A 24,648-nucleotide genomic window follows, 5' to 3' on the forward strand; every position below is an offset into this window, starting at 1 on the left:
TATAAGTAATTAGTCTAGGGAATATTTAGGTTAGTTTGCTATTGGCGCAAAGTTTTGTTTTGACTAGATTTTATTTTAATTACAGTCTGATTAGTCTGGGTGTCCAGACAAATGCAATTGGTTACTTTAAGGTCATCAACTGTTAAATAAACAGTGAGTTGTTTTGCCTGCAAGGTTTTTCCCATTTAAATTTAATTCTGTTTGTTTTCGTTTGTGCCTTTTGATTGCCGCCTTTGCTCGGCCGGCGGCATTGTTGTCACTGCAATTAAAACAAATTAGAAATGTTGTCGCACCCACACACACACATGCTCCCAAAATGAAGGGAATTGCTGTGGGGTGTGTCATTGCCAAGGGATGCAGCCTTCGGTGTATTTTAATGCTCAACCTAGTGTGTGTGCAATGTTAATGCACTTCCAGTTGTCGTTGCAGTTGCCGCTTCGCGGCCAATCCTGTTTACCTCTGCAGCTGCCTCGGCGAGAAGAGTTCTCGCACAAAGAACGCAATTAAGATATGCAAATTAGCAGCCTGGCACGCTCCGTTCCTGCTCTGGTCTGCTCAGCTCTTTGAGCGTCGTGTGTTCAGCAAACTGATGAGATTTTTTTCCTTTCGTCACCTACAATAATTTTTGGAAATATAAATAAAATAATTAAAAAGGAACTACGTGCAGGCAAGTTCAATTATAGAATGCGCTCTGTTTGTTATTTGCAAGGCTCCGTTTTATCTCGATCGCTGTGTCTATTTCTTTATCCGAGTTGTGAAATGTATTTAAATCTAAACATTTGCCGATTAAAGCAGAAATATATATTGTTCAAGGTTTAGAGATCGTCGTTCGATTGTGGCTTAATGAAAGAAACTCCCAGCAAAATTGAATACATAGTCCGCAGGAAAAAAAACAGTTTAATCACATTGAATTGCAGTTTTGATTTGATTTTGTCAACAATTAAAATGGTCAAGTGATTCATACCACAATGTTTATATCATTCTCGAACACAGCACGTGGATCAAGCTAACTGAAGAAGACCCAATGAGATTAGATTTCAATGAGGTTAAGAACAATGTAAACAAAGACAACCTTCAATTGGCAATGTTATCCGAGTTGTATTGTTTGTAAAAGCTAACCTAATACCTAGAATTGTAGCGTAGAAAAATTTCAAAAATGTATTCAATAATTTGTATTATTTGCACTACTATAATGTGTATAATAAATGTGTTCGTTCACGCAATACTCGTGCTAGATACCGAAGCAAAATACTGATAATTCGACTGGCCAATGGCGAACGATCGATGATGACGTGCTCAATAATATTGATATTGATTAGAGAAAACTAAGCAAAAAACCAACTATTAAGTGCCTGGCTGATTAGCAATTTAATTGCATTGAGTTTCCTTGGAATCACAACAGTATATAAAAATGTTGTTATTTAAAACATGCACTTGAGACCCAGATAAGATGATAGGTTATAAATAGACTAGGGCATAGTCTATTAAGCACGAGACGGTAGACATATTTTCAGATGTTCTCAATGACTTTAGTTATTCCACGAATTTGCTAAAAATCTAAACTATTTGGGTTTGAGCAAATATTTTGTGTGGCAAGACCATAAAGATTTCCAAGATTGTCGACTGACGTCGTGTGTGTTGAGAAAGGGTTTGTGCAGCGACGAATGGAATTGTTTCCGTGGAAATGCTTTTCACCCGACTCGATACGCAGGTTAACGTCGAACGATAAGAATGATAATGCCAACAGCCGACAACCGGCATTGATAAGGTGATAGAGCCGAAGTGATAGAACCAAATCTAACGTAATAACAATGGCAATAATATGTCATGTACACCATTTTTCATGTTTGTTTTTTATGGACCCAGCCACTTGAGAAACGCTCCTATAAATATGAAAGTCGCTAGCGTTAAAGTCCTATAACGAATCCGACGTTCGAACCAAACGTATCAAATCACAAATTCAATTGTTTAACATTTCAATCACTAGTGAATCTATCCTTTTCAAAATGTTTGCTAAATTGTGCGTGTTGTTTTTGGCCATCGGCCTCAGCCAGGCTGCTTCCTCAAAGGTCGATCCCGATGTGAGCTTCATGCAGTATATGATGAAGTCCAGTGCTCTCATCCAAGCCAGCTCCACCAGCACCGAATGCTTCGGCATCTATTTGCCCAAATTGCAAGATGTGGCTGAGCAATGGAAAGCTGACACCATCGCCTGTGAGGACACCGCTGAGGAGGCTCGTGAGCAAATCGATGATAAGACCAAGGATAATCGCACCGCCATCGATGCTTCAGCCACCGGGGCTTGCGCTGCTTTGACCACTTGCAGTCAGAAAACTTCTGCTCTCGATTACTTTGAATGTTACGAGAAAGCTGTAAGTTAAAGGTGCACGGATAAAGGAGACAGCATATTAAATTTGTATTTCACTCTTTTAGGGTTCCGATGATGCCAAGATCATGTACACGATCTCAGCCAACTCTGCTGAGTTGTTGGCCGTCGTGATTGAGGATTACCGTCTCATCGATAATGAGAAATTTGTGTGCACCAACAAGTCCGAGCGCGCCTATGTGGAGAACACAGCTCAGGTCTATGACGATCTCGACCTTTGTCTGCGCGGTATCGAGGTTACCACTACCACCAGCACAACCACACAAGCTCCCACCTCAAGTGAATCCACTACTGAGGAGTCAACGGACTCTTCTCCCACTTCTCCCTCTGAAGACACCTCTTCTTCCTCAGCTGCTCCCTCTGAAGATACCTCTTCCTCAGCCGCTCCCTCTGAAGATACCTCTTCCTCGGCCGCTCCAACTGAATCTTCAACCGAAGCGCCATCTGAGCCAACCGATTCCGATAAGGAGAACTTGCCCGAAGAGGATCTGTCGACTTTCGCTGCAGAGCAAGCAAAGTTGAAGAGCATGATCGATGATTTCAAGAAGCTGTTCAATCGCAATTAAGTCAGTATTATAAATAAGAGAAGTGGATTTTAACAAGCCACAATAAATACACGATTAATTTATAGTAGAACTTGACTTATGGCGTTAGCTAAATAAAAGGCACTTGAGTTTGAATTGCAAATCGAAATTGTATAAGAAATAGGAATAGAAAGAAACGCTCTCCGCTCTCGAACTGAATAAGTTGATAACTACAGTATTGATAATGACTCAGTGTAGTCGATTAAATAACAAGTACAGTGTTACCTCTGAGCATGAATTGGCGACTGCCGTCTAAAGATAAAGGCTTTCAATGGAACTCAAAGTCAATCTTATCGCCTGCCTTCCGTCGTTGTAGTTTATTCCAAACAGCAGTGTGAGTTAGCACTATACAAAATAATAATTATAATTATAATATTTTAATTGCAATGCGTTAAAAACTTATTAAAAGCAATCGCTACGATCTCGATATTTTCTTGCAGCATTTGATTGGTTTTTAATCATGCATCAATATTCAGCAGATAGTTCCCCCAATGCCATTTATTTTTCGGCTATAAAATGTCGAGTTTGTCCTACCTCGAAAGTCAGTTAATTCGCAACATTTCGGTACGGCAAGTGAAGTTTTCGTCTCCTAATTTCCCCCACTTTTTTGGAGTTTACATTTATTTTCTGGAATACCAACAACATGAAGTTCGCAGTTGCCTTCTGCCTACTGCTGGCCGCCAGCTGCAGCGCCTCGTTGACCAGCGAGGACAAATATCTGAGTAATCTTTTGGATCTGCAGCAAAAGGCTATGCGCAACTTGATCTCTTCGACTGCCATCTCCAACGATCCAGACGTGATTAACAATTGCTTCAGCAACTATCTCAACGATCAGACGAGCACTCTGACCACCTACAACCGGGAATACAAAGAATGCGTAGACACAGCTTCAGATTCTCGTGATGAAGTGACCTCTCAGAGTCAGACTCAACGTACCGATCTGCAGGATCGCAGCACAAGTATGTGCACTGTTCTTTCGTCCTGTGACGACATTTACGATGGTCTCGAATTCTTCTTCTGCTACAGGGATGCGGTAGGTTTCCTTTTAGTCCTAGTTCTCTTTTCGGTTTCACTACATCCGGCTTCCTCTCTCAGTCCATGAACAGCTACAAGCAAATGTTCACCTTGAACAGCGATGCCAACGCCCGTTACAACAACATTAAGGCCGCCTATGATACGATCACCGTCAAGGAAATCGATTGTACGGACACTGCTCGCATGTCTTATGCTTCGAATTTGGAAAAGTGCGATTCCGATTTCAACTCTTGTGTGACCGTCCCAACTGTTGCACCAACTGTAGCCCCTACTGTGGCTCCGACTGTTGCCCCAACTGTGGCTCCGACTGTTGCCCCAACTGTGGCTCCGACTGTTGCCCCAACTGTGGCTCCGACTGTTGCCCCAACTGTGGCTCCGACTGTTGCCCCAACCGTTGCTCCAACCGTAGCCCCAACAGTTGCACCAACTGTTGCACCAACCGTTGCACCTACTGACGCACCAACCGTTGCACCTACTGTCGCACCCACTGTTGCACCAACTGATGCCCCGACAGTTGCACCAACCGTTGCACCAACTGTTGCCCCAACTGTTGCACCAACCGTTGCACCAACCGTTGCACCAACCGTTGCACCTACTGACGCACCAACCGATGCCCCGACAGTTGCACCAACCGTTGCACCAACTGTTGCCCCAACTGTTGCACCAACCGTTGCACCTACTAACGCACCAACTGATGCCCCGACAGTTGCACCAACCGTTGCACCTACTGTGGCTCCAACTGTGGCACCAACTGAGGGTCCAACTAATGCCCCCGTTACCGAGCCTCCAGTCACTGAGCCTCCAGTCACTGAGCCTCCAGTTACCGAGCCTCCAGTTACCGAGGCCCCAGTTACCAATGCCCCAACTGAAGCGGAGCCAACAACTGAGCGAGCTCCCGAAGAAGATCTAAAGATCATGCCGCTGTCTTTCACGAGCAGACTGCAGAAGATGTTCCACCTCTTCTAAAAAAAGAGCTTTTACGATAAAAGCTCAAAACATTTAAAAAAGAAAAGCAAACTTTAACAATCGATGCTATGAAAATATATTTATAACTGTTGCATACTTGTAGGGTTCAATTAAAAATGGTTATTGGGCAAAAAATCTATCTTATCGCAATTAATCAATATAACTCATATACATATATATATATATATATATATATATATATAGACTAAAGATATATGTGGCGTGATAAGTCGCTGCGGTGTAATTAGTAATAAAAAAGAACGCTGCACTTCAAATTGAATTTTGTCGGTTGTAAATATTAATAGATCAGACGCAGTCTAAGGGGGCGTAAAGTGAGCAATCGCATTCAATAAACGACAGCCGAGTAAAGATAGCGTCAATTGATACGCTAATCTATGTCATTTATATGACTGACCAACAAAACTATCAAAATCGATTGTAAGAAATTAGTAGGAAATGCTCAATTAACTCAGCGTCACAATAATAACAAACTCAAGTATCGTTGATGCGAAGCAACCGCTGAACAACCAACTTGATTTGTAGCGTCATTCAAATATTATAGCTAAATGTGTGCGGTACGAATACGAGGCATCGAAGAAGTGCGAACGCGGTTGGAGTATGAGACCCGACGTCGCCAATGGCGGTTGTTCACGCTGTTGCTCTTCCCTCTGGCACTGCAATATTTGCATGGTGCCCGCAGCTTAGATGTGCCATTGACATTGCCCACAGCTTGGCCAGACGCGACACTTGATGAGTGTCACGATGAGTATCAGGTGGCCAGTGCGAATGCGTCCAATCATTACGCCTTCAGCTTTCAACTCTGCGAGCTGACGGCCAACGAAACGAAGATCGATCTGACCATCCATGAGGAGCTGGAGCGCGAGCAAATCGAACGGGGCCGCATCGAGGCGTGCGGTAATCTGGAGCTATGCGAAACACTCGACTCGGATCTCGAGTACTTTGCGTGCGTCAGGGATAGCGTAAGTACCAGTATTCGATTGTCGAGTAGGCCGGCTTCCACAGCTGTGAAAGCTGTTAAAAGCTTTGGGCTTTAGCCAATAAATATTTAAATCAAACGCTGATTAGCAGCCATTGAATTGGCCACTTAATGATCAACATGTGTATAATTTTAGATAGCTTTGAATGCAATTAAAAGTTTAGAGATTAAACATTTCTTATTTAAAGCAAAGCTCTCAAGGAATTTGTAAATATTAATTTAGTCTCTCGACGTAAATAATAGTTTTAATAGTGTCATGCTTACATCGTTCAGTATACTGAATAAGTTCATTCGGCCACTTTTGATTATCCATTTAGTTCTCAACTAAATTTGCTATTTGGTTCGTTCATCATTCGATAAAATTCGTTATTTGATCGAATTTCTTGTCGTAATGTTCCTCGTTTGATGACTAATTAAAATGGAACAAGTGATCAAGCACAAACTAGAGTTCAAAAATGAGCAACAAAACAAGAATGAACTAAAGAACCAACTTAAAGAACTAAACAAAAAAAGACAATTTTCAACAAATCAATCAAATGTACAGGAAATAAGAATGCAGTTGATCTCTGAAATAGATCAACTGCATTCTTATTTCCTTGTTTTGTTTGTTAATATTTCTAAATAATAAAGAAAAAATATCTTTTCGTTCGTTCGTGAACCTAGTCGATTATTGTTTAAATGAAAACTACAAGTTTGAAGGTTGTTGATTCATTAAAAATAAATAAATATCCTTCTCGAAAGCTTTCTCCGAAATTAAGCTTAAGTATAATGTTATACTGTAAATAATAGACAACAATAAGCTGTATACTATAATATATTAATGATTTTAACTGAATATTTAATAAATCTGCAGGGCACCCGGAATCTGGAATTGATGTTAGAGATCAACAACAATGCCACAAGTGCATACACACGTCTTCGAGAGGACTACAACGAGTTGCAGCAGACGTTTGTGTTGTGCACGCTGGAGGCACAAGTTGCCTACATGCAGGACATGCGAGAGGCGTACGCAGAGTTGCAGGAATGCCGCCAGCAACTGTACGACTCGCAGAACTGACACCTCAACTAAAGTATTAAAAGCCAAATTAGTTATTAGCAAAAGCAAAAACATTACTTTAATCTACAATTTTCACAACATTTGCTGCTGCCTGCTGGAGGCATTTGTCTAGAGCATCGAAAACGTTTGCCGTGCCCAGGACATAGTTCTCTTCGGTGCGATTGGTGCAGAGGTAACGCTCCGCCTCGATGCCATTCAGCTGCTGTGTAAGGCTCAACGCATTCTCCGAGGCATTGAAGGATATCTCGTACATGTTTGTCAACTGTTGCTTCGACTGTCGAGTGTAGTGTGTAACCATTATTAGCATACTGAAGTAGCGCACAGCACAGACGTGCTTACGTATTCTTACCAGACTGCCAAAGCAATTGAAGAAATCCAAGACATCCTCGATAGCCAGGCAATTCTCAATGTAGCTGTCTATTCCCTGTGCACTCTTCCTTATTATCTGCTGCACACCATCCACTTTGGTCAACACATCGCCACGCACTGTGGTCGCATTCTGCACACAAGCATTGTACTCCTTCGACCAGGTGTCGCCCACTTGCTCCAACTGCGGCAAATAGCTGACAAAGCAGTGCTTAGTATTACCCACTCCGGTTAGATCATGGCTCTCCAAATAATCCGACAAGCTGTCCAGAGTCCGTGATGCGTCTGCCACCTGCCACCGTAAAAGTGGTTCAACCATCAGACAAGTCAACAACAAATTCCTCTTCTCCCAAAAAAATCTCACCAGCAATTGTATCCATAGCAATGTTATGTACGAGTATATAATTTTCATGTCCGTTTTGTGTTGTGGCTGCCAATAAACTGCAGAAATTGTTAAGGTCCAATACTAGGGCTTATTGACAAATGCCACATTGATGCATCGTTTGTTTGCTCGCGCATTTTCGATAATATTTCGCTTATCACTATGCGTCCTCAGTTACAAAGCTCTGTGCTTGCAAAACTGTAACGCTGGCAAAAATTTGTTGCATATTTTCGTGCATTTGTCTAATTAAATCAATATTGCTTAATGGTGGCTGCTTTATTACGTATACGAGTAGTGTAACTATTATTTGCTAGCCATGCTGTAGATTTAACTAATGATATTGAAGCACAAGGTTAAAATCTGTCAAACCAAAATTAAAAAGGAACATGACAATTTTCGTAAATTTTCATTGCAAAACGGAATCCGTATTCTGACTAAATCGTATTACCTTGAAACTATTGCTATCTAGATTTACATTATGTATTTACTATGAAATGCGCCTTAGGCCTATCACATTTATATTAAAACCCATGTGTTTTATTCAGCACGCTTCAGTTTTATGACGCTACTTGTAGCTTTACATACTTGTCATACACATACTTTTTACTTATCGCTTTGCATAAAAGTTGTGAAGTTTATCTACGTGTGCGTAGGTCAGTCGCCCTTTTATGCTGCCTAAAATATGACCTGCATTAAGAATGCCTCAGTTGTTGTCAAGAATGAACAGAATGGGATATAAAAAATAAATATAGACAAGTGTTTACTTTAGCTAATTGTAAGAAATTATTTATTATTTTCTTTGTCATTTAATAACATTTAAAATCGATGACTTTGGCTTTGCACTTTGTACCCCATAATTTCACGTGAGGCGCTAAACAATATTTAAAAGACAAATAAAATCGATATAGAGTTGTAAAGCCTTTTAAAGACAACAAATAATAATTAATAGTTTAATGGGATCATTCAAAATGTTAGAACAAAATTATTCATATATTTTCATTACACTTTTAATATTCGAATTCAATTGTTATTGGTTTGAATAAGGATAAGGATAGAAAATTATGAATTATGAGTTGAGCCTTACGTACTGTAAAATTCTTCCAAAGTTACCAATGTTGTCATGCTGGTTAAATATTTTAGCAAGAGACAAATAGTATTTAAAATATTTGGGGTCAGTGTTCATTCATGAATAATACCAATATAAATGAATATAACTTGCAAATATACATATGTGAAATTTGTAGATAAAATTAAGTTTGCACTTTGAAATTTAATCCTTGAACTTACAGTAAGACAGTTGAAAAGTTGCAAGTTCACTTACAATCAGTGAACGACATTTCTAGTGACTCGTCATTACGTGATTGAAATTATTTAATTGATAATATTCTAGGAATTAGGCACTGATTCATTTAATTTTAATTATATTCACATCAATTGTGAAATTATAAATCCCTGGACACTTTGACTAATTTGATTTGTTTCTGGAAGGAAAAGAAAGCAAAAATCGTTGGAAAATCCCAAAAAAGAGTAAACAGTCTGCACGAGGAAGAGAATGCAAAATCCCGGAAAACAACGTCTGAAGGAGATTATGAAATATTTAAATAATCGAAGCGAAAACTATAAATTATTTAAATTTGAATATTTAAATAAAATTAATGCGTCGATGATTAATGTGCCGAGTTGTTGATTTTCGAAGCTGTCTTTGCATCATTAGGCCTAATTATAAATGCGTTAACAATACGGTCTAAGCCGATAAGCCAGCCGTTGAGTAGACAGACAAATTGGCGCATATATTGGCTTAATATTTCATTAGCTAGGCTAACAACTAGGAGGCATGTGAATAGACCAAAACCACACACATAGTAGTCAACATGTTGAAACACGCTCCTCGCTTATCAGCTATCAGACTGTGAGTTCTGTAGTCTATTTTTGGTTTGCTGACCCTGGAAATTATTACGTTTGGCATCCAATCGAAATGCACATGCAAAGCAATTTGAAGTCGTTTTGTGTTTTTGTGGGCATGAGAATTAATCCCACCTAATTGATCGCTGCCCATAAATGCGTACCTCTGCTCTGCTCTGCCCTTCTCCACTGTCCTAATGAGCAAACTACAAATCGAAGGGGGAACAACGCGACTTTCGTTTTGCGCTGTGTGCGGAACTTGACAACAAAAATTCATACATACTTTTTTGGCTGCATCAATCATTTGGCGCGAACATTCTACGCGACTCTGGTATATAAAGCATTAGGCAAGAGCATTGAGGCCACCAGTAACAGTATTTGACGAACAGTCCAACGACTCAATTCGAGGCCTGCGAACCCAACTCAAAAACTCGACCAAAAATAATCATGAAGCAATTCTGCAGTGTACTAATCCTGGCCGCCTTGGCTCTCATGATTCAAGTAATGAACGATAAGTGCAATTTGTGTTGTGTAATTTTTGGAAAAATCGGTTGAACAGTGAAAAATTGAACTTTCTCGTTTTGTGTTTTTGCGTTCTAGGCCAAGCCGAGCACGGTGCAAACTCAGCTGCAGGGCGCCCTCGATAAATATCTGGTTAATGCCAATGCTCGCGATCTGGATTTGACCGTCTCTGCGGACATCACCTCCCAGTGCTTTTCCCTCTACTTGCCTATGTTGAACGAGGTGGCTGCCACCTTCTCTAGCTCGTATCAGGCTTGCATTTCGGTGGCCAACGCTGAGCTGGCTAACTTGACCACTCAGGCTCAGAAGGATCAGACCGTTTACCAGCAGGATGTTACTGGTCTCTGCAGCGCCTTCACCAGCTGTGACGACACTACCGGCAACGACACCACCAAGTTCTTCAACTGCTATGCCAATGCTGTAAGTAGCTAGTGAAATCGAAGTGGATCAAGGAATGAATTCAACTGTTATTTCAGGCCCAAGGCGATGTGTCTCTGATCTACGACATTGCCACCAATGCCGCCAGCACCGCCAACACTCTGGCCGAGGCCATCAAGGCCACCCAGGACACGGAATACCAGTGCACCAACACCACCGAGAGCAACTATGTCCGCGACACAGCTGCCACCTACGATCTGTTGGACACCTGCCTGAAGAACGGTGTGCCAACCACCTCTGCGGCTCCTGTTTCAGTGACCACAGTCGCTGTGCCAACCACTACCCAAAGTCCGGTTACAGCTTCTACTGCCGCTGCTGATGCTAGCACCGGCGCCACTGATGCCGTCCCTGTGAGCTCAGCTGCTCCTGCTGATGTCACCACCGCAGCTGCCACTAAGTAAGCAAGAGCAAGAGTAACAAGAGTTGTAGTTCAAGTTGTTAAATAAATGAGCATTTATTGAAAAGCTGCAACTGTCTATAACTGAGGGGGTAACTGCTAAAAGGGAAGAATTCAGTTAAAGTATTAATCGTTAAATTTACAACTATTAACTATAGCTAAGAACAGTGATTAAATTATTTACGAAGTTATTCGTTAAAATGTAACATAATTTAAATATAAATCTTTTTTAATAATTACTTCCCATTAATTACCAACACCCGAAACTGCCGACAACTTATTGGCATTAAGAGAGAACTATTCAGTAAAGCAACCTTTGATATTATTATGAACAATCTTATACAAAATAGTCAGCTAACAATTATCAACAGTCACAACTACGAGTATCTACAACTAATGGTTGCTAAGAGGTAAGTATTCAGTGGAAAATCCCTTTTAAAATATTATTACTTATATTTCAAAACACTAAAATCTTCTTTGAAATCAATTGCCAGCAATTATTAACAGGTAAAACTGCCTATAACAAATGGATGTCAAGAGGAAAGCATTCTATGTAGAAACCCCTTTAAAATATTAGAGTGGAAATTGTCTATTGCTAGCAACTTAAAAGAGAGAAGCATTCACTAATATAGTGACTAACAAGCAATCTTCTTGGAAACCAAAGGCCCACAAATATCAACAGTCCCAACTGCCTATAACTGATATGTGTTTAGAGAGAATAATATTATTTCATGAATTTCAAATTTTATAGATAACTGAAATCTTCTCGGAAATCAATCGTCAATAATTATGAATTAAACTAAATTACTTTAGTACCTTAGTTTTATGAAGAAAAAATAATCAGTGAACTAGATTTGTAGTTAAATCTTTAAAAATACAATTTCTTGATAGCATACATAATATTTATAATTCCTTTACTGTATAATAATAATAAATAAATAATGGTATAAATATTGTTGTTATTAATTGCATACTAAATTAAATTACTTTTGAAGGTAAATTGCATATTATAAGAGCTCCACTTTCACAACGAAGAATAGTAAGCACAAATGAGCGAGAGTTGAACATAAATTTTTATATATTATTTAAAAGCTATTTAATTAAAATTGATGTTTTATGAACTGATTTTGATATTAGATGTACTTTACTTTACTTTAAAAGCGAAGAGTGACAAGCATAAGGCAATTAATAAAAATTAATTGAATGTTTTGGATTTCTAATTTGAAATTATTGCTATCAATTTAAAACTTTGATTATAATTTTGAGTGCTTTTAATAAATTTGACGTTTTATTGAAATATCTACGATGCAAGAAAGGCCTCAAAGCAAAGCATTTGCGCATAAATGAACTACGAAAAAGAATTGTTTCTTTTGAAATTGATCGCCACTCATTGAATATTGAATAGTGAACACTCTAGCGAAGTCGCATTGTAATTTGTTGAACTCTGCTCGTTATCAGCAGCACATGAGACATATTCCATTAATGAAATGAGCAACATGTTCGTTTCACCTTGGCGTTGATAACAATGTAATCCAGAAATGATCCACAAAGTCAAAGTGTCATTAATTTGAATTATGTTTGACGCAGCGGGCAATCGTTATCGATAAATAATTCGATAGTTGCGATACGCACCCATGACACCACCCACAACACAATCTCCGACCTAAGTTACGCATTCGCAATCAAATCAAATAATCCCTTCCACCTGTAGCACAATTAAATAATCTTCCACTCCGAATTCGAAACAAATTGTCGCCTTATCAGACGACTTACGGACCCCTCGCATGGTCTTCACTGATTGCTCCAAATTCAAAACAAAATCATACTCTGACCGTGTATTGCTTTTCGTTATAAAAAGGCGCTGACTCGAGGCGGCATTTCACTCAGTTCAAGCTGTCTGTTCAAGTGTTCACAACATGCGACGATCCACAAACGCAATTTCTCTGCTAGCTTTGGCCCTGACCATGAGCGTGCTGGTCGTGAAGGTAATGAGACTTGACCAACAACAACACTTTTGGCTGCTGAGCGTCATATTGTAAGAATTTTTACAGGCGGTACCAATTGAGGTGCAGTGCAGTGATGGCAGCACAGCAATTTGGGACACTCAGATTTCGGCAGATGGCTCTCAGACGCAGACACAAACTGGACCAGGCTGTCAAACACAAACGTCCGATGATGGACAGCAGACCCAGAGCCAGAGTCAAACTGGCAGCGGCACTCAGAGCCAAACTCAGTGCAGTGGCCCCGACTGCAGTCCCCTTCCTCCGCTGTTCACCATGAAGCCACTCGAATGGAACACGATGAAGCCCCTCGAATGGAACACGATGAGACCCCTCGAATGGAATACTTTTCCACCCATGCAGATGCAGCCATGGAATTAAAGCTTAGCTCGGCTTGGCTTGGATTTCCTATGCCTGTCTTTTGATGTATTGTGTAGCATATGTATCAAAGAGTTTTCTTTTTGCTATTTGCCAAAGAATAACTGATGGAGGTAGAACTGTGTTTTTGATGTATGCACAGATTAAATTCTAGTTTTAATTCTGATTTTTAGAAAATACATTTCAAGTTTTTTTCTTCTTCCCAAAGAAAAGCAAATTTGTATATGGATATTTATTCATGTAATTAAAAGTCGAAATAAAATGGCATCTCCGAGCTTTGAATACTTTTAAATCAACTTTCGCATAGCTTGTTTCTATATCAGACTTACATTTTTTCATTTTCAAATATATATGCACTTTGATGTACTTACGCCACTACAATATGGAAGACCAGATATATTGAGCAATATTTTTTAACATAATAATGGACGTGGAACAAATAATAAAGTTATATTACTATAATCAAAAAAAGTAAAAATCATAAAATCATTTTAAATCAAAATATTAGTTTGAGTAATCAATTTATAGTATTTATTTCATTCACAATTCGAAAGGACTAGCATTGTTAGGAAGAGAAAGAAGAAACAAAATTGCCAGCTGTGGTGAACAGAGTAAGAAAATGCATTTGGCTTAACACCTCTGATGAATAAACTTCACTATTTATTATATTCAGAACACTGTATGATTTTACGGTCAGTACAAAAAGGAGGATTCCGTAAGAACAATCCTTTACGATAGGGATTTCAATATAAATTATGAAAGCGAAAATAAGAAATTGTTTCTGCACTAACTTAATCCTTTAAATGAGTTCAGTAGATAAGTTATGAAAAACAAAAGTATAACCAATACAGTTCTAGCTATGTTATGATCGTTTACTTTATTTTAAGGACACTTATAACTCTTATTCACTACTTCAATGATTAGCGAATTTAATTTTAGGAGCAAATAGTTTGCCTAAGTCTTTAACAGACTTTATTCCCTTAAGTGCAACGCATAATTAATCAAATCAGATCAAGTGGAATATTTTTGAACTGTCAGATTAATGCTGTCTACTTATTGTTTTGGCATCTAAGTCGAACAGTTTCATGGAATTTTTAGATTTTTGAAGATCCTAGATATTTCACGTAAATACCGGAATATTCATGTTTAACATGCATAGCCAAGTTCCGTCTACCTTATTATAGACGGCGATAAGAATTGTTACACTGATTACAGTCTGTCTGGCATTGTTTACGAAAATGTTCAATTCCAAGTGTTAAAGCTCTAAAGACGCAATATTCCTTAGCTTTGAACGCACACAAATATTCGAAATCTAAGTGTCTTTCACTTTTAATCTGGTTGAAAATAATTTTATTTGACGTATACGTAATTTATTTATATTATTAATTACTCGGATATTGTCATAAGGAAACTGTAGCTGGATTTAGGTGCCGCCTTCGTTAGTTGCCTGCAAGTTGCGCCTGCAGCGAATGCCACTTTATATAATATATTTTTTTTGGGCTGCAGCGTGTATAAAAGTTTTTAATGCCCTAAAACTTTCGGCTGAGCTGTGCCGTCTGTTTTGAAGGAGGAAAGCCAGAATTTTCCATGTGGCAGTCAGCGTATGCAACTAATAGTACATAAGCGCAACAATAATCAAAGTCAGTCGTTGTCGACGGGAGGGCAATGTTCATGGGAGGCAGGTGGCATGCAGCATGTGGCAAGTGCCACCCGAGAGAGAGAGAGAGACTGTTGTGTCGAAGCCAGGTCTGTGCTGTCAGCTGGCTTTTAACTCATTTTCTGATTAAAATCTTGGCCATTAAGCGTGCGCGCTTAAATCGGACTAAACTTTTTTAATGGCACCGACAATAGTTGCTCCTGCAACTGCCGAAGTGTCAGGCAGGCAGACGAAGGCAGGAGGGGCCATCGTAAGGTACTCCGTGTGACAGCCAGGCCGCAAAAAGGACGCGCAAAAATTGGCCCCTGCAACGAACGACATGGCTCTGAATTCAGGCTAAAATTAAATTAAAACTGTCGGGCAAAAATACAGCAGGGCACCAAAGAAAAAAAAAAAAAAGCGAAGCCGTAGCCGTAGCGAGGCAAGTTGAAACTGTGAAAATATTTGTGTGAACCTTTCCCCTCTCCCCCTTTTCCATCACTCTCTCTCTGTCACTGTTTCTGTCTCTCTTACTGCGCCAGCTGTCAGCGCTGCCAGAGCGACGATGTCAATTAGTTTTTCAAACGCGACTTCTTGCCGTAGTTGTTGCTGTTCTTTGGCCCAAGTCAAGTTGGCTTTAAGTTAATTGCATAAGATTTCACTTTGCACTTGCCGACGCATCCTTCAGCCTGCTTACTTCCTTTTCGCTTCCTCTTGCCCTCCCCACCTTATCTCTTTGCCTACTGTCATTCTTTTGGCTTGCCTCGCTTGTTGTCGCCGTTTTTAATCAAGTTAAAAGTTATTTTTAAATGAAGTGCGAACAATATGAAAGTGCAGCGCAAATATTGCATTTCTACCGCAACCCACGAAGTCCTTATTTCCTCATTTCTCTCCTCTGGCTTTCTCCTCTCCTCTTCTCTGGCTATGGCAATAATAATAATACATCTGCATATTATTTCTTAACTTATTCAGTATTATGGCTGCTACTGTTTTTCAGTGTCCAACAAAAGACGAGCTAATTAAAACGACATTTTTCATTGTGGCCACAGACGTTGCCTCTCTCAGTGCACTTCAAAGAACAAAAAACCTCTTGAAGTACGGAATTGTAAATGAATTTAAAAATACACAACGAACGATCATGACAGCCAACCACATTGTGGTTGTCACATCACAATTGTGATTTAAAGTAAAGACATCACGAGATATCATTTACGCACGATTTTATACATGTTCGTACTGTAATAATAAGATAACAAATATCAAGTGAAATGTTTGATAACAAGAAGTCACTTTGCAGCCCACTGAACTTTAAATGCTCTAACACCAGAGTTGTTGCTAACCATATTTAATGGTTTATTTTTACTTCTTTCTTAAGTGAAGTCATTTATTAAACTTAAATATTTATTTCTTCCGTGTTAACTTTGGCAAGTATTAATCTGTTTTCAACAGTAATATTGAATAATTATTATATTATATTTATTTGAATTTCTTTCCACCTTTTTAAAACGTGGAGTGTTAATCAAAAGCATAGTTCGAATATTATTTGTGGCGATATGTCAGCTTAGTTTCAATTAACGATAGCGTAAAGAGCTACCCTACAATTTGAATTAAATACTCTTGGGAACAATTACGAGAATATAGTTGTGTTTGAATTTAATAGTACTTCATTACAAAAGTTGGATTTTTGAAGAGTGTTGCTCAGCTTTCATTTGAAACTGCTTGTATTTGAAGTACCACAATTAATTTGATTTTTAATTTAAGCTTCAGTAAGTTGTCTTTTTTTTAATAAGTTGTTATGGTACTTGTAAGACAGGTAAAGCTCTACTTTTTTGTTAAAGGAAAAAATAGAAAAAATTAAGCCTTATTACAAATTAACAAGCATTAAAAAAATGTAAACTTTCTTATTATTACAGTAAAATACATCATTACAGTAAAATAAATAGCACTAAAATATTGATTGTCGCTCAAACAACTTTAACAAAAAATTCTATATAAGCAAATTAGATATTACCTTTTTTTAAGGTCTGAATGAGTAATGAAATTTGGTTGCTATTATCAACCTCACATTTCAGTGTATTTACTTATTTAGTTTATAACTTTGTTCATAGAGTATTGTTTAATATATTATTAACAGGGTATCTCTTAGTCGCTTCCTTTTATGTCCCCACTTGAAGTGTGTGAATTATGTATATTTAAATTGCGTGCTCGCCACGCCTGTTTAATTTCATTTGTCATTAGTCAGTATTTTTTTATTTTTAACAAATTATTCGCGAGTGCAAAAGAGACAGCCACACTCGACTACCCAGCACGCACACACAAGTACAGATACACACGCACACTCACACACTCACGCACAGATAGAAAGAGAACGAACGTTGTGAGCGCCTTCTTACACCTGCTAAACCTTTGATTGATGATGTGAGCAATTGATAATGTGAGACCAACCACTTGAACGACGCCTGAATGGTTGAACTGGGTGCTGTGTGCGGGGTGCGGGGTGAGTACTCCGGTAGGTGGTGCGGTTGAGGAGTTAATTGACGCTACAGTCAACGCACTGCGCGAGAGCTGCTTAAAAATGTTAAGCATGCTTTAGTGTCAATTTTTTCACAGATATATTTTTGTTTTAGCTGCAAACTCGCGTTGCTCTCGTTCCCTTCAATTTGCAGCTATTTTTTTGTTAGCCTGGCTAATTGTGCACTTAAAAGGAACGCTCTGACACATAGCTCGCTCTTATTCGCTGCCGCTAATTAGCGCTGACAAAGTTAATTGCAATTTGCGTTTTGTTGGGCTTACCAATTGCTTCAGCTGTCACGTCTTCAACTGCTCTATGACTTCATTGAGGGAAAATCTTCAACTGTTTGAAATAAAGAAAAAACGGCAGCAAGAAAGAATGATATCAGGCTACGTGTTGGATTGAGTCGAGTTAAGCTGCGGTTAGTGCAAAAACTCTTTTGTAACTCTGTGACTTTCAGTTGTCAGCTGACGTATCTGTTTGCGAAAATTTTCTAATTTTCTACTGCAGTGATTTGGCATGCATAGTGGAAATCGGCAGACTTTCTCGCAACTCGTAACTGCTTTTCCCGATTTTTCCCTTTAGATTCTCTTCTTTTCCTACTTTGTCGACTCGTTTCACTGATTTATGCGCATCAATAAGTTGCCGGAGTGCGATACTTAGGCGAAATGTGCCGCAATGAGACGTGGACAGCAGCAGCAGCAGAGGTGCCTCAGTCGATTGGGGCATGCCCCCTCTAGCTACGTAGCAGCCAAGTGGCAGCAAGCACGTCCGCCTGCAGCAGATGCTCTGCAAGCTGCAAGTCGCAGCCAAAATAATGATTTGCATTTCGCATCTCGCATTTCGTATTCGCATTTGGTTTTTGGATGTGCGATGTGCGGTTCTATGATTTCGATTTGGATCTAGTGGCCGCACTTTCTGCACTTCCACAGTAACAGAGACGGAGATTGGGTCGAAGCGAAAGAGAGAGCAAGAGAAGAAGAAGATATATGGCCACAAGTTGGTCGGCGCATAAAAAATGACAAAACTTTGGCGCCGACTGTGGCCGGCACAAAGTTTTTAAAGCGGCGCTAATGAGACGCCGCCATGGCCCGCTTATCAAACAATATAAGTGGCTATAAAAAGAGCAATTCAACTAGCAGATACTCTGTCAATAATGTGATGTATGTGGAAAAGATAAGTAAGTAAAAAATATTAATTATAAATATTTACATTTTAAGTCTATGTATTTAATTAATTAAAATTAACATAATTATTATGTAATGCTTAGTTACTTAGTTATAGGTCAAATTATATTCAAACTAATCATATCCTTGAAATATTTGATTATTTACAGATATACTATAATCAAAAAATAATCATTAATTTCAATATAAACAACAACTGTCATAGCTGAATAATAAAACATCTTTATTTATATTATATAAATAATCAAAGTTTAAATCTGTTTGTTTTCCAAGTTTGTATATTCGTGAATATTAAATCAGAATCTTTCACATACAAATAGTAGGAATTATGGAACTAGATTTTAATTTTGTAGATCAATTTAGTATATTTATAAGAAGTGTACATTTTGCAAATTCATATGAATTAATATTATATAACAATCGTATCCAATCGTAAGTTACGAACAAAATTTATTTTGTTCAACTAAGTCGTGCATGCCCATCTGCCAGACTATTTGCTGAGTATACAAAGCCCTGGCGAGTGAAATAATTCATTTCTGCGCTTTTGTTTGTCAGCCACGTTTTGCGCCCAACGATTTTTGCTTTTTCTCTATGTTGCTCCGCTCTCTTCTCGTCTCTTTCTTTTGCTCTCTTGCGCTCACTTTGGGAGATTTCTCTGGGCTTTTTTTTGCTGGTGGCGCTTATCTTAATGGTTCAAAGGTTACGCACAAGTCCAGGCCGGAGTCCGGAGACAAGTCACAATGCTTCCGACATTGTCGCCCGCTGAGCGACACTGCCAGCGGTCAGTTACGGCCACAACTACAACTACACTTTCTGTTACAGCATCTGCATTCAAAATGGCCGCAACGCCCATTAAAAAAGGACCAACTGTGCACAACGGTGGGTCGGTGGATGGCGTAGGAGAGTCCTCGGCCAGATTAGGCCAACTTATAAATAGGCTTATGACGCGCAGTCGATAAGGCCCCCGAAATCTTTTAGCACAATTAAGCAAAGAGTCGCTGAAACTTGACACACTCAAGTGTGCTGGTGGAGAGAAAGAGAAGGTGAATATAGAGGAAGAAGGAAAAAGCATGTTGCGTGCATTTATGAAATGTAATGTGAAGTTGCATGCAACATGCAATTAAAATCGCACAGGCAACGCGCATTTAATTAATTTGAAAATTACGTTTCATATTAAGTGCACCGTGTGGCGGGACGGAATAGAGGGAAAGAGAAAACGATAGAGAGGGACTAGGGGAGAGGGAGAAGGGTTAAGTTGGCTGCTTCAGGCTCAGCACTCAACTCATTTGCTAAATCAAGCATGCACCACTTAAATTTTCATTAGACTGCTTTCTTTGACTATGCAGCGAGTAAAGGGTGGCAAGCAGTGTGTGGCAAGCAACGTGGGGTGGGAGAAGGAGGATGATGGGGAGCTACCACCCACAGCATCTCTTGCCTTGGCTTAAAACCGCAGCGCAAGCAGAGCGCACTTTGTCTTAATGATGTTAAGTTGAATTTAAACTTACGTGATTTTTACGTGCAACTTGCACAGTAATTGCACTAAAAAGCTGGCGAGAAAAACCAAAAAGGGCGAGAGAAGAGTTGAGTTGAGTCAACTTTGGCGTATGATCTGCTGCTGAAATCATTCCAGCTGGCCACAGATTTTTAGCAAAGAGTGCGGAAAGGCAACAACCTGCTTCCAGTGACTATGTCTGCCGTTGCATGCGGCACATGTGCTCACGTATTAGCCATAAATATTTGAGACACGACACGCGGACACTGCCAGAAGGGGAGAGACGAAAGGGGGGACAGAAGCTGGCAAAACGAAATCAAGCCATAAATTTCACACGTTTCAGCATATGCAGCACAACTAGTAGACACACACACACAGCTCAGCTGAGTTGCAGTCGACAAACGGCTAAATCGATAGCGAGAAACCCGCGAGCTGGCAGCAGCATTATTACGTATACGCCGCGTTGGCTGTCGCTCGCATTTAACACACGCGAAATAAGCTGTCTTGCATATGTCATATGCAAAATCCACGTGCCAGCTGATGATGGCAAATGAATCACCAATAAATTTAGCGCGCAATACGAGTCGAACGCATTATGAATGCAATGCGAGAGTTGAATCCATCCAATGATGAAGTCCAGTGGCAGTAAAAGAGCGAGGGAGGAGAGAGATATAGGAGGGGAGAGAGCGAGAGAGAAGAGAGGGGAAAAATCAGATCAGCAGCTAAAGGGCGATTGTGGGGCTAGGTGTAAACCGCAACGCGCCAACGGCGCCAATTTTAGCGCTGTCAGCGGCAAAATGTCTGCAGCGTTGTCAGGGAAATGCCGCCTAGTCGAGCTTCACAGCTTTTCCTGTTGCTTGCGACAGGGCTTAGCAAATGTAAGAGTGAGTGTGGGGATGTATAAAAGAGTGTGTATGTGTGTGAGTGCCGCGTGACGCGCTCGTATTAAATAAACAGCAAAATCTGTATGTGCGGAGGATTTCTGGCTTTATCGCATGCTTAAAAGCGGATTTCCCACGCCCACATCTACCCCCGCAGGCAGACACGCCACGCCCACACACCGAAAACAGCCTTATCGAATTGTACACATTATCGTTAGATTTTAGTGGGCCAAGGAAATTAATTTCTTGAGTAAACCTTGCGCTCCAAGTGCTTAGAGCAGCTGCCCTGACATGTAATTTCATGTTTTTGGCAGCACAGAAATTGAGATGAAAAAGGGGGTAGTCGGCGGGGGGCGTGGCAATGTAACTGATGAAACATGTGGCGCCCATAATCATCACAATGTGAGCTCGAAATGAGTGTATGTGTGTGTGTGTGTGTGATGTTATCAGACTTTGGCTGTCTTAAAAGAACGTAAATACATGCGAATATTTTGAAATTAAATTCACTTCGAGAGGCAAGCTCATCCATCGACAGCCGACATCGACAGACAACAATCTTGTTAATATTGCAGCCCGTCTTCGCGTTGCATATACACGTAATTAAATTGTGGTTATGTGGCACGCTGCTAATGGCAACAACAGCAGCAGAAGCAGCAGCATCAGTCGAAGCTGAAGTCTAAGTCAAAATCGTAAATCTCTTGCAACTCAAGCCGAAGCAATTAGTTTTCATTGACAGCGTTAAATCTGTGAAAATTTACTGACAAATTCCCCTCTCCACTTTGGTCATCATAATATATGAGTTTGCGAGCAACATTAGGCACATAATTTCACATTGAGCATCAGTGGGGATGTCAATAAAATGCCAAATCACATGACAACAAGCGGATTTCATGTTAGCCAAAGTTCAAAGACAATAACACCAACAACAACAACCACAACAACAAGCTATACACATGTTTGCCAATGGAAGGACGACGACGATCCGACGAGAGGACATCAGACAGTTGTCGTTGTCGTTGTCAGCTGCTTAGTTACTTTAACCAAATATTGCCATTATTATTATTATGGCCAATGGCCTATGTTTGCTTGGTGTTTATGCTCTATGTATGTCTGCGTGTGTGTGTTGTGGATTGTGGCTTAGAACTTTTGCTTTTTGGGGCCGCAAAATCAAAATAAATGACGACGATCAACAACAATTGTCATTTGTTATCCTATTATCCCTGGCCAAGAAATTGCCGCTCTTTCACATACATTAATGCAAACGCTTCTAATGGAAATCGACACATCGACACACTCCTCCTCCCCACCCTCCCCTATTTATCACACTCTAAGTTGGCCAGAGAGTTTTCCAAGTAATAAAGCAATAAATGTTTGGCAGCAACTCGACCACAAAATCCACTATTAAATCACACATAAATATTGTACAAATTTATACTTATCAACAAACAAGACAACAATGAAAGTATACGACTACACGATACGCTCTGAGTTTGTTTTACATTTAAATTCTTGTTAACATTTCATTAAAGTAAACAGCTTGCAATCAAGTTGTAGACTAACGCACGGTAGATGGCGCCAGCAGGAGTTCACCTGCTATTAGCAGTCATAGGGCATTTAAGTGAAGGCTAGTTATGGCCATTTAAGGCTTAAATGATATGCTAGCTGTGGTGGCATAAGCCTGGCTAAGTATCGCACGTCGAAAGGCAGCCACATGTGCTTACACTTTGCTATTTTTCAATTACTGCTTTAATGGACTGCCACCTGGCGAGCAGTGGACGCAACAATAGAAGCAGTTCATACATTGGTTAACGGTAAATACTCATACTATATGACGTAGTTAGCTCTGCATACGATATCTGAGCCAATTGGCCGTTAGCATAAAAGCAAACGAAGCTCATTAAGCAAACAAATATAAACGGAAATGCAAATATTGCCAGCGGACGCAATAGAGTTTGTACAGGGATAACATGATAACAATGTCCTTTCATACAGAAATCGAGAGAGAGAGCGTAAGTACATATAAAAAGTGGCAATTATTACCTTGAATAGTAGTTGCCTGGATAAGCAGTAATATTATGAGTGCTATAAAGTGCGGTAATTGTGGTTCGTGATGGCCACTTCAATGTCCTGCCACATCCTGTGAATTCTGCGTGCTTTCGTTTCGTTTATCCACCATGAATAGCAAAAAAATATATTGAGCTGAGCACAAAAAGAGACAGAGAGAAAAAGAGAGTGAGAAAGGTACTTGAATTCGATTTTGATGTTGATTGATAATGTGCAAATATTACCATTGCGTATTGGGATTCAGTTTTGCACTTTGGACTTCAGTCAATCTTCTCTCGTTTGGGTCAAATTTGCTTGAGTAGTGTGTTCGAATTGAGTTGTGCTTTGTGCTGAACGTTTAATGAACCCATCTGCTGCTTGATTTATTTGGTCTAGACTGCTCTCGACCACGTTAACGTAACGTTTGCGTTAACGCTTAACAATTTATTTATAATTCTTTTGTCTCCACCGTCCGCAACTCGCCGTTGCCCGCTTTGTTTTAATGAAATACTCGAAAAATGCATATCTCTGTATCACAGGCAGCTTTAGAAATTTTCGCATTCGGCATAAACCATAAAATGTGATAAACTACGCAATCAAAATGTTTGCATTCACCTAAATTATTTGCCAGCTGAATATTTTATTCGTATATTATTTCCATGGATTCGCGTAAATTGAAATTCGTTAGTTGGAATTATTCAATGCAATAAATAAACACAGCAATGCCGCAACATTGTCATTATTTTCGAACAATATTGCTTAGTTTTGAATTATAATATAATATTTCACAAAAATAAATGGACAACACTGAAAATTTACGATAACGATACTTATCGAGCAGCTTTGTACTTGTCATATTATTTGATTGCAACAAATGAACAGCACTGAAGGCTTGCGATAACGATAACATGTCGATCCTTATCGAACAATGTTGCATAGTATTTTGTCACACGTTTTGCAGACCTAGCAAATTTGGTCACACTAGTTCGAAAGTGCAATTTTAATTAATTACGCGTGAAAATCGAAAAGTGCATTTCAGTAAATTTGTTATGCGAAATACGTGAATTAATGATGAACTGATTAACTAGCAATACAATATTGTGTTTTGTTGTGTGAAGTGAATAAGAAACGCTAATGAAAAGCTGAAAATTAAGCGGCAAACAAATCAGTGCAAAAAGGTAGGCAAAAACTTTTAATTAATATTTACATTTAATGATCTGCTATTTATGGAACGTACCTCGCATGGACACACACTTGAAACCACTCAGAGTTCATTTGCTGAGTTGTTTGACTGTTTGACCCAGTGCGTAGTTCAAGTAAGCTCCTCAAGAAGTTGACGTTCATTGCGAGTTGAGTCAAAATATGCGAAGATTAGTGGCAAATTTGTCAACGTCCCTCAAGAAATGGACGGCATGGGAAACAAATCGAAACGGGTGTGGCAACGGGGACGGAAGCATGCTCCAGTGAGCAGTCGCCATATGGCACTA

At 39.5% G+C, this 24,648-nt stretch overlaps 6 protein-coding genes and 1 long non-coding RNA gene across 7 annotated transcripts; 5 read left to right on the forward strand and 2 right to left on the reverse strand.

The window, feature by feature from the left end:
- On the reverse strand, positions 1–23,694 carry LOC132788786 (uncharacterized). Its single transcript, XR_009632656.1, has 3 exons — positions 23,407–23,694; positions 23,159–23,317; positions 1–613 (listed from the first exon to the last, which is right to left on the reverse strand). It is a non-coding gene; the product is annotated as an uncharacterized LOC132788786 (long non-coding RNA).
- Positions 1,908–3,073, forward strand: LOC132790603 (protein TsetseEP). Its single transcript, XM_060799184.1, has 2 exons — positions 1,908–2,372; positions 2,434–3,073. Exons 1-2 carry the CDS (start codon positions 2,007–2,009, stop codon positions 2,950–2,952), a joined length of 885 nt encoding a protein of 294 aa, XP_060655167.1. The 5' UTR covers positions 1,908–2,006; the 3' UTR covers positions 2,953–3,073.
- LOC132790602 (protein TsetseEP) lies at positions 3,510–5,067 on the forward strand. Its single transcript, XM_060799183.1, has 2 exons — positions 3,510–4,003; positions 4,066–5,067. The coding sequence occupies exons 1-2, from the start codon at positions 3,614–3,616 to the stop codon at positions 4,969–4,971; spliced, it is 1,296 nt and encodes a 431-aa protein (XP_060655166.1). The 5' UTR covers positions 3,510–3,613; the 3' UTR covers positions 4,972–5,067.
- Positions 5,468–7,069, forward strand: LOC132790605 (uncharacterized). The gene is made up of 2 exons (XM_060799186.1): positions 5,468–5,951; positions 6,822–7,069. The coding sequence occupies exons 1-2, from the start codon at positions 5,538–5,540 to the stop codon at positions 7,023–7,025; spliced, it is 618 nt and encodes a 205-aa protein (XP_060655169.1). The 5' UTR covers positions 5,468–5,537; the 3' UTR covers positions 7,026–7,069.
- LOC132790606 (uncharacterized) lies at positions 7,069–7,975 on the reverse strand. The gene is made up of 3 exons (XM_060799187.1): positions 7,756–7,975; positions 7,375–7,683; positions 7,069–7,299 (listed from the first exon to the last, which is right to left on the reverse strand). The coding sequence occupies exons 1-3, from the start codon at positions 7,801–7,803 to the stop codon at positions 7,084–7,086; spliced, it is 573 nt and encodes a 190-aa protein (XP_060655170.1). The 5' UTR covers positions 7,804–7,975; the 3' UTR covers positions 7,069–7,083.
- On the forward strand, positions 10,031–11,099 carry LOC132790604 (uncharacterized). Its single transcript, XM_060799185.1, has 3 exons — positions 10,031–10,176; positions 10,276–10,617; positions 10,674–11,099. Exons 1-3 carry the CDS (start codon positions 10,123–10,125, stop codon positions 11,034–11,036), a joined length of 759 nt encoding a protein of 252 aa, XP_060655168.1. The 5' UTR covers positions 10,031–10,122; the 3' UTR covers positions 11,037–11,099.
- LOC132790878 (uncharacterized) lies at positions 12,908–13,706 on the forward strand. Its single transcript, XM_060799621.1, has 2 exons — positions 12,908–13,017; positions 13,084–13,706. The coding sequence occupies exons 1-2, from the start codon at positions 12,949–12,951 to the stop codon at positions 13,411–13,413; spliced, it is 399 nt and encodes a 132-aa protein (XP_060655604.1). The 5' UTR covers positions 12,908–12,948; the 3' UTR covers positions 13,414–13,706.
- Positions 23,695–24,648: the final 954 nt, after the last annotated feature.

This window comes from Drosophila nasuta, chromosome 3 (genome assembly GCF_023558535.2).
Source record: "Drosophila nasuta strain 15112-1781.00 chromosome 3, ASM2355853v1, whole genome shotgun sequence".
Taxonomy (NCBI): Eukaryota; Metazoa; Arthropoda; class Insecta; order Diptera; family Drosophilidae; genus Drosophila; species Drosophila nasuta.

Bases quoted from the DNA above. Each gene is read 5' to 3' on its own strand.
- LOC132790603 (XM_060799184.1), top strand. From the start codon at position 2,007: ATGTTTGCTAAATTGTGCGTGTTGTTTTTGGCCATCGGCCTCAGCCAG. The intron at 2,373-2,433 runs GTAAGTTAAAGG...TCACTCTTTTAG, and splicing joins TTGAATGTTACGAGAAAGCT to GGTTCCGATGATGCCAAGAT.
- LOC132790602 (XM_060799183.1), top strand. From the start codon at position 3,614: ATGAAGTTCGCAGTTGCCTTCTGCCTACTGCTGGCCGCCAGCTGCAGC. The intron at 4,004-4,065 runs GTAGGTTTCCTT...TTCCTCTCTCAG, and splicing joins TCTTCTGCTACAGGGATGCG to TCCATGAACAGCTACAAGCA.
- LOC132790605 (XM_060799186.1), top strand. From the start codon at position 5,538: ATGTGTGCGGTACGAATACGAGGCATCGAAGAAGTGCGAACGCGGTTG. The intron at 5,952-6,821 runs GTAAGTACCAGT...ATAAATCTGCAG, and splicing joins TTGCGTGCGTCAGGGATAGC to GGCACCCGGAATCTGGAATT.
- LOC132790606 (XM_060799187.1), bottom strand. From the start codon at position 7,803: ATGAAAATTATATACTCGTACATAACATTGCTATGGATACAATTGCTG. The intron at 7,684-7,755 runs GTGAGATTTTTT...TTACGGTGGCAG, and splicing joins TGCTATGGATACAATTGCTG to GTGGCAGACGCATCACGGAC. The intron at 7,300-7,374 runs GTAAGAATACGT...TACACTCGACAG, and splicing joins TCAATTGCTTTGGCAGTCTG to TCGAAGCAACAGTTGACAAA.
- LOC132790604 (XM_060799185.1), top strand. From the start codon at position 10,123: ATGAAGCAATTCTGCAGTGTACTAATCCTGGCCGCCTTGGCTCTCATG. The intron at 10,177-10,275 runs GTAATGAACGAT...TTTGCGTTCTAG, and splicing joins CCTTGGCTCTCATGATTCAA to GCCAAGCCGAGCACGGTGCA. The intron at 10,618-10,673 runs GTAAGTAGCTAG...CTGTTATTTCAG, and splicing joins TCAACTGCTATGCCAATGCT to GCCCAAGGCGATGTGTCTCT.
- LOC132790878 (XM_060799621.1), top strand. From the start codon at position 12,949: ATGCGACGATCCACAAACGCAATTTCTCTGCTAGCTTTGGCCCTGACC. The intron at 13,018-13,083 runs GTAATGAGACTT...GAATTTTTACAG, and splicing joins TGAGCGTGCTGGTCGTGAAG to GCGGTACCAATTGAGGTGCA.